General features: G+C 45.8%; 1 protein-coding gene across 1 annotated transcript; it reads left to right on the top strand.

The window, feature by feature from the left end:
- Positions 1–1,005: 1,005 nt before the first annotated feature.
- LOC311153982 (protein mono-ADP-ribosyltransferase PARP12-like) lies at positions 1,006–7,299 on the top strand. The gene is made up of 8 exons (XM_084206115.1): positions 1,006–1,016; positions 1,874–2,010; positions 2,478–2,598; positions 3,626–3,710; positions 4,507–4,582; positions 5,322–5,452; positions 6,388–6,539; positions 6,976–7,299. The coding sequence occupies exons 2-8, from the start codon at positions 1,951–1,953 to the stop codon at positions 7,254–7,256; spliced, it is 906 nt and encodes a 301-aa protein (XP_084062241.1). The 5' UTR covers positions 1,006–1,016; positions 1,874–1,950; the 3' UTR covers positions 7,257–7,299.
- Positions 7,300–8,076: the final 777 nt, after the last annotated feature.

Below are 8,076 nucleotides of genomic sequence, written 5' to 3'. Positions count from 1 at the left end.
AGTGGAGAATCCCAGCATGGAGCAGAAATGCTGGAAAGTGAAAAGGAAAGAAGGTCACAAGTGGACAGATTTGCACGCTCATGTGATTAGGGTAGACTGGGAGCCCCAAGTCTCGGCGGAGGAGCTGGCAGAGGTTAGCAGGGTTTATCTGGAGTGGGGATAGAGGGAAGAGAGAGTTGGGCAGCAGTGGAAAAATGCTGCCTGGAAATATCATCCCACCCCACTTCCCTGGTTTCCTTTCAATTTCCCCTCTCCTCCCCTCCCTCCTCAAATTCCACCTTTCAAATCTGCCAAATTCTTCAGCCATGCCAATAGCAGCCACATCATGGTGCTGTGCAGAGGGGAAAAAAAGGGACAGCCATGTCCAAAAAATCTCCTGGTAGTGCTGGATCTCTTGAATACCCTGCAAGGGGAGAGAAGAATAGTTTGGAGCATTTTTCTAGGAACAGGCCTGGCTGGTGTTACTGCGTACACAGGCAGCGCTGGAACGAGGTCTGTCTGAAGGAGAGCCGAGCTCTTCCTTGCTCTTTGCTCCGGCAGTGCGGGGCTGCCACGCCTTTGTTTTGGGGACCTTTGCACTGTAAACAGCTCTGTGAGGGAGCTGCTCCTGTAATGATTTCCTCTCATTGGCCTGCTCTGAATACCCTTGATCCCTGCCAAAGTACAAAGGGCGTCAGAGCTGGATACATGATCATTTCCAGTTTCTGTTTCGATATTGTGTTCAGATTCTTCAGGCAGCTCAGAGTAGCTCTGTCACAGACCCTTAGAAGATCAACAGCTGGCAGCTTTTGGCTATGGATATGTGATCCATGATAGGCAATGCTGTAGGGGCAGTAAATTGGTGAGATTTAAAAAGTGTTGTCTGGGTCAAAAACTGGGAGTTTAAATGAAGGGTGAAGCACAGCAGGCAGCAAAGTAAAATCCCATGAGTTGGAATTACTGATGGCTATCTGTTTAATTTTCTTCTCTTTGAAGGTGCTGTGTCTAGGATAGAGTGCAGAGTGGAGACTTTGCTGGTAAGTAATGATATCCCCTCCTGCAAGTGAGAGCTGCTTTCTCACTCCCTGTCCTCAACAGGACAGCAGGGAGAAAATAAGATTCATGAGCTGAGATAAAGCCAAGGTGAACATTGGGCAAGACAGACTTCACTTGGGAGAAGTTAATTTATTGCCAATTAAAATAGATTTAAATTGTGAGAAAACAAAATTAGATCACATATTCCCCCCTCCATGGATTCCCAGGTTCAACTTCACTCCTTCATTCCTGACTTTTCTGCCCCCTCCTACCAAAGCAATGCAGAGGGGCACGGAAATGGATGTTGTCCTCAGTCTGTAGGACTTGCCATCTACTCCTCCATCATTCTCAAAAATTTCCTGTGCTTCAGCAGGGTTCATTTCCCATGTGCTGCAGTATAAACGTGCTCTAGCACGGGTTCTTCTCCATGGACTGCAGCTTCCCTCAGGGCCTGTCCACATGCTGCAGCATGGCCTTCTCCATGGGCTGCTGTGGGATCTCTGCTCCACGGACCTTCACAGGCTGCAGGGGCACAGCTGTCTCACCACAGCCTTCTCTATGGGCTGCAGGGGAATCTCGGTGTCAAGTGTATTTTCTTAAAATGTGTTTTTAGGAAGATACATTTTGGAGAAAATCAGTGGCACAGGTCCAAGCCAGAGAGGTCAGGGTCATTTCAGAGGTGCTTACCACACCCCATAAACATCCAAACACCAATTCCTCAGTTCTGGGGCAGTCCGGGACTTTCCAGCTGAAGGGGGTCTCCTTTTTTAAGTGAATAGATTTCTGATAAGGGATGCTGCACAATTTGACAGTTTTGGAAAAGAGCCCTACTTTGATCTGGATTTCTTTTCCAATGCAGGGCAGAGCAAGCAGCCAGGTGCCCATCAGCTCTTCTGCACTTGTGTTGTCTCCTGACTCATCTGTCTGCTCCTGAAAATGGAGTATGTCTGGTATTGGCTCGATGATTCCAACCAGTGGATTGAGTATGGGAAAGAGGTGAAATTCATCTGCTGTTCATGCCAAAAGCTTTTGTTAAGCCATCTTTGGAGAGTTCTTTAGAGCGTGTTGTTCTGCAGCTGGTGTGCTCTACACGCACCGCTGGGTGCCCCTGCAGTGCTGCTCCAATGCCTGGGTGGAATTGTCTTCTTAATTGTCCCTCAAAGCAGGACTGGAACTCTGTGAAAGATTTCAAGGGACTGGGAAGCGGGTGCATTTTCCAGAGCTGACAAACATCATTTGGCTGGAGCTGACCACACAAGCTGTGGGGTTCTTTGTTGCTGCTGTTAGAAGCAGCTGTGCTCGGTGGGGTACCCCTCCATCTCTGTAGAGCAAAATGCTTCAAGCCACAGAGACTTCAAAACATCCTCCTGCCTAGGGGCCTGGGAGAACATTGATATTTCCCCACAGTGGCACCTAAACCGAAGGGCGGTTTCTAACACGTCATTTCCTTGTTCTTTCTGCAGCACCCAGGTCATGTCACTGCCACTGTAACATCTGCATTTCTGGAGAATGAATATCAAGCTGACAAGAATGGTATTATTTTCTTCAGGGCTGGTTCTCAGCAGTATAAGTTAGACTTTGCAGGTGAGGTATCGCCTTGTTTTAATTTCATTTCATAGTGCAGCTGGCTTGAAGGTTTTCACACTCTGTCTGCATCTCTTTGAACAGCTCTTCTTCCTCCTGCAAACTTTCTCCAAGCAGAAATTGAGCAGTAGGTAAATTTCTCTAAACTTTTGACATGCCCCACTTGAGCTTCTACTCTTGGGCATCTGTAGTCAAAAAACCATACCTGACAATATTGTACATTCAGAAGAAGAGTTGAGAGTAAATGCTTCATGGCACCTTGGCTTATACATTTGTGTTTATACAGGTGAAAAAGAAGAAGGAGATATCAGGGGGGAAAAAAGGCACTGAAAAGTCAAAAGGTGAAGAAGTGAGCCTATAATGAACATCTTGGAAGCTCCTTACAGGGAGAGAAAGCACAGTGCAGCAAACAGAAATTTAGGGCTGGTTGCATAGAGAGAGAAATGGGAAAATTAAAAATGCTTTTCTGTTTCTAATTTATTTCCCTGTCTTAAAACTCCTGTTAGCTTTCCAAACTTTAAATGTTTCCTGGCATGAGTAAAGAGTGCTGTTTAAAGGAGGAAACAATGGATAATTAGCCATGTCACACAGCATGTGCTCTGTGATATTGTTACAGGACCAAGAAGGGAGGGCAGGCTTTGCTTTTAGCACCATGGAGCAGCCCTGCGCTGCCAGGAAAGCCAGGTTTGTGGCCCCCATTGCACTGAAAACTCTTTCCTGCTGCAGGCCTGCCATCAGATGTGGTTTTCTCTGGCCAGCAGCCTGGATGTGAATAACAGTACAGGTGCAGTTGGTGCTTGGTTGCCTTCAAGTTTCACAGCCTGTGCTAGCAGGTGGTTGACATTGCTGATCTCCAAGTAAGAGCAGTGCAAGTGGAATGAAGTTTGCACTGGGTTGGCTGGGATAGAGAGAGCACCACAATGCAATATTCAGGGCTACCTCCTCTTTTATTTTTACATAACATGGAAGAGCCTGTCCCTAGACAATGAATTATCTCATTATTGAGTTAGTGTGTTTTTCTTTCAAGACATGGTCCAAACAAATGTGCTCTTTAAAACTCAAAGAAATGTTATTCGACGGCCTAAACAGTCCGAAGATGGACAAGATGGAAGGTAATACACATTCATTGTTTAACAATGTCTCTAGAGGACAGCACCTTTCTGCTAAGAAGTTCCTCCTACCTGCCTAGAATGCAATTTTATATTTCTTAAATTAATTTTTAGATACCTTTTCCTGACTGGTTTAACAGTACATTTTGCAGTGACAGTATTTGTAAATTATGCAATGCTTCTGTAAAACTCTCTGGAGGGATGTTTGCTGGCAGTCTCTGGCAGCTGTGACAGACCACTAGAGCAGATCTGCTCTCTCTGTGAGAGGCAAGGCCACATAGGGCTGACACAACTGTTCCAGGAATTTTTATTCCTTGATTTATGCCCCAACACTAATAAATAAACTGTGCAGCGATTAGGAGCGAGGGACTGCCAATCCCAAGAGCTGTGGTGCATGTGGATGTCATCTCTTGGAATGCTGAGAATAAACTAAAACTCAGAACAGGCAAATCCACTGAAATGAAGTGAATTAGAGGCACTTACTTGAGATACCCTATCTTTTTCTAAAAGAAGTTCAGCCTAATTTGAACATATCTGCTATAAATGCTATTTGTGCTACTGATTTATTTTAGTTAGAGCTGTCTCTGCTTTAGCAACTCACCAGCAGACAGTGCATGTGAAGCTGAGGGTTCAGTTAAAGTGTTGGTTCAACCTAAGGTGTGTTCATTCAAAAAGAAAACAAACTGTAGCTTGTAAATGGATGCCTGAAGGCTGCTTTAGAGCCCGTGGCTAGATTCACCAGAAGGGGGATTTGGTTAGGAGTATCACCAGCTGACTGGCTCCTTTTTCTGTTCTGTAGCCAAAACATGACTCTGTCACATCCTGTCTATCCTCCACAGTGGGACCAAACTGCACTACCTGATATTGGGTACAAGGTAGGACTTTCCAGCTCTCCAGTGGGTAGGGAGAGCTCTCTCCTGTACTGATTTTTCCAAGACCATAATTCAAGGCAATTGAGATGTTACCAGCTTTTTAAATGTGTCTTGTAAAATAAGCAGCTATGATGTGAAACAAGACTGACAGTTTCATATTCAGAACAGACGTGCATTTCCTGGGAGGCTCTCTGAGAATGATGTGGTATCATCTCCCCTGTAGTACCACCCAGGGCAAGAAAGGCCATTGCTGCTCATACTGTGCTTTGCATTCTTCCAAGGCACTTCATCCCCTGATAAACCAGGTTAATTGTATCTTAAGGTGATATTTCCTCTGTCAGTTTGGGGCAGGATGTTATTTGCTGTGGTAAAACTGCAGCTTAGCTCTGTAGGGCAGAGTAGAGTAGAGTGTCAGATCAAGGGGAAACTTTCACTCTGCTTCAGTCTGAATGCTGCTGTGCATTTCAGCTTTAGGTTACTCTGAGCTAAAAATAGTCCACATGTGGAGGTGCAGCCCCAAAAGGAAGCTTGTGTGGGGTTGCACTGGTTTCCCCCAGTCAGTGCCTGTGCTTCCACATGGGGAGTGATGGTAAAGGAGTGTTGACAGGAAAAGCAGAAGCAGCTTGTGATTTTTGTGGTAGGGCTTTTCAGCAGATGTGACGAAGGCTGATGAGTCCTTTGAAAGGACTGGGAGTTGTTACTCTCAGTAATACCTTATTTTAAGTGCTTTAAAAATTTTCAGTTGATACAGCTCAGCAATGATTCCCAAGAATATACAAAAATCAAGAGGCTGTTTGAGAAGACGATGAAAAATTACTGCATTAACCAACTGCAGAGGATTCAGAACCCAACACTTTGGGACATTTTTCAGTGGTTTGTATCTATTTCGTTTCATTATCCTTACTGTATGAGAAGACTGGTATTTCCTGATCTGTTGTCCTCCATAGTCTACATTTGAAGCTGCCAAATTCAGAGGTCCAGCAGAGGTGAGGCAGCCACATATCTCTCTGCCCAGGTCTGGCTGGTGGCCCAGACTTATGACTGCCCCAAAACCTGGCTCCCTGAGGCTGAGGCTTCCCTGAGGCAGTCCTGGAAGGGGACTGGGGCTCCTCTATCTGTGACCGAGTTGTTAGCATTGCATCTGCATTCTTTTGTGTGTGCAGAAATGAGCCTTTTATCCCTAGCAAGATATGTGTGTGATTCTTTCAAGTGTTATTCAAAAAGTAAATTCTTTTCCTTCATCATAACTGAGCTTTGGTGTTTCAGGTTTATTCTTTTGGTTTTAGCCTCTTCCACATAGGAGTTAGGAAAAAAAAAAAGAGGACACTTTTTTGGTGATAAAGATAAGGACAGAGATTATACAATCTTCACTGTAGCCTCACAGAGCTCTGTTTTATAATCATATTTATGTATTCAGGATTTATATAACATGGGAACTGACCAATTCCTAGTCAGAGATGTTTTTCTCTTTACTCTCTCATGTGGTATGAAGTTGTGGGTGACACAGTCCATAGTGCTGCTGAGAACTTTTTGTTTTGCTGGCAGGAGCCAGCTGTGTGGCAGGGTACCAGCAGAAGTGCAAAGCAGGCAGTAACCCCATCAAGAGTGGTTTGTGTCACTGTTCCTCCATGACCCAGAAGTAGGAGGAGTTGAGTTGGGAAATTTTCCTTGTTTGAACCAGGAAAACAAGTAGGGGTTGTTTGTTTGGTTGGATTTTGTTACTTTGGGTGTTTTTTTGTTTTGTTTTGGTTTGGTTTGGGTTTTTTGTTTGTTTTGGGGTTTTTTTTTTTGGTTGTTGTTGTCTCTAGGCAAAAAGAAAAGATGAAGAAGCTCCCTCAATTGAAAGGGGTGAACGAGAGGCTCCTGTTCCATGGCACAAGTCCATCCCATGTGTCTGCCATCTGTGAGCAGAACTTTGACTGGAGACTCTGTGGGACTCATGGGACAATGTATGGAAAAGGTACAATGCAGAAGGGTGTAGGGGCTGTAGCAGCAGGGACTGCAGACCCCAACCAGCCTGGGGGATGTGGGTTCGAAGTGACTGATGGTTCCTGACCCACATACTCCTGCCTTTAGGGCACGATCACCTGTATACATCTGCATTGCTTTAGGTAGCCCCCAATGCAGCAATCCCATTCCAGGAAGGACTAAAAACACCTCTCTTTGCCTCAGGCACCTGATCTTAGACAGGTGGGACCGGGAGGCCGATGGTGAAATGTGGACTGCAGTTTGTCAGTACTTTACAATAAGCCAGCGTGGCAACACCTGGCAAGAATGTTCCCCCACATTGCAGGGCTAGCTGGGCTTGTTGGATTGCTGGCTGCCAAGGTGCTGGTAGCACGTGCTTGTCCCTTGGCTGGTGTATTGTCTGACCTGTGGCTTGTTCTGCTCCCTAGGAAGCTACTTTGCCAGAGATGCCAGCTATTCCCATGAGTACTGCTCCTCTTTCGGTGGGCGCTACAGCATGTTCGTAGCTCAGGTTCTCGCTGGAGACTTTGTGCGGGGGAACCCTGAGTACTGCCGCCCTCCACCCAGAGACAAAAACTCAAACAGACTTTATGACAGCTGCGTGGATGACCCGACAGACCCTTCCATCTTTGTCATCTTTGAGAAGCAGCAAATTTACCCTGCCTATATTTTGGAGTACAGCCTTGAGACCAGCTGTGTTGTCCTGTAATGAACGGTGGAATGTCTTTTGAATTCACACTGAATAAATTACTCTTCAGTACATTTTTTTTTTAAATGTTTGTTCAATTTTACTTGTAGCTTTAGAACTCTTTGTAGTGCAGAGAACCAGTATCAATCCCCTGAATGTTTGGGGGGCATAGTTTTTTGTTAGGGGCTATTCTTTCCCCAGAAGCAGTGCCAAGCTTTAGCATTCAGCATATCTCTAGCCTGGAATGGGGATGTACTTGCCTTGCATACCATGATGTAGTGACACCTGCTGAGTTTAAATGACCTTGATCCACTGATATGGTCACCTTGGGTTGATTCCTGCCTGTGATGGTGCTGATACGCCAAAGGAAGGCTGGGCAGGGAATGTGGAAGAAGGAAAAGTGAAAGTATCTACACCATGGTGCTCAAGAGAGGAATCATGGCCAGTCTTTGAAGTAAATGGCAGGAAGCTCCTGCATCCTGAATGCTTTGTAATTAGTGCTGGCAAAGAACTTTGCTTTGTTTCCTGGTCACATTGCTGACATTCCTTCTTACCTTGTTCTGCTGTGTCAAGTCTGCATGTCTCTGTGACACCCTGTCCTTCCTCTGTTCCCACTGGATTTAGGTCAAGAAAAGCAGGGATATGGCAGCTGCTGAAGTCAGATCCCCGCCATACCATGACACCAGCAGTGATGAAGTCTATGATGAGCTGAATAATGGCACACAGCAGTGTCCCACCAGGGCTGTGCAGCCAGTTCCTGCAGCAGTGAGCAGTGAGACACAGGGGCTTTGTGTGGGCTGGCTGCTGGCATGGCCACCTCCTTGCCACCCTGCAGGCCGGC

The sequence above is a fragment of the Fringilla coelebs genome, assembly GCF_963513975.1.
Source record: "Fringilla coelebs genome assembly, chromosome: 5".
NCBI classification, from domain to species: domain Eukaryota; kingdom Metazoa; phylum Chordata; class Aves; order Passeriformes; family Fringillidae; genus Fringilla; species Fringilla coelebs.
Note: the sequence above shows the minus strand (reverse complement) of the source record. Positions and strands in the feature narration are given on the sequence as shown.

Coding starts and splice junctions, on each gene's coding strand:
- LOC311153982 (XM_084206115.1), top strand. CDS start 1,951: ATGGAGTATGTCTGGTATTGGCTCGATGATTCCAACCAGTGGATTGAG. Junction 2,011..2,477: donor GGATTGAGTATGGGAAAGAG/GTGAAATTCATC, acceptor TTCTTTCTGCAG/CACCCAGGTCATGTCACTGC. Junction 5,453..6,387: donor CTTTGGGACATTTTTCAGTG/GTTTGTATCTAT, acceptor TGTTGTCTCTAG/GCAAAAAGAAAAGATGAAGA.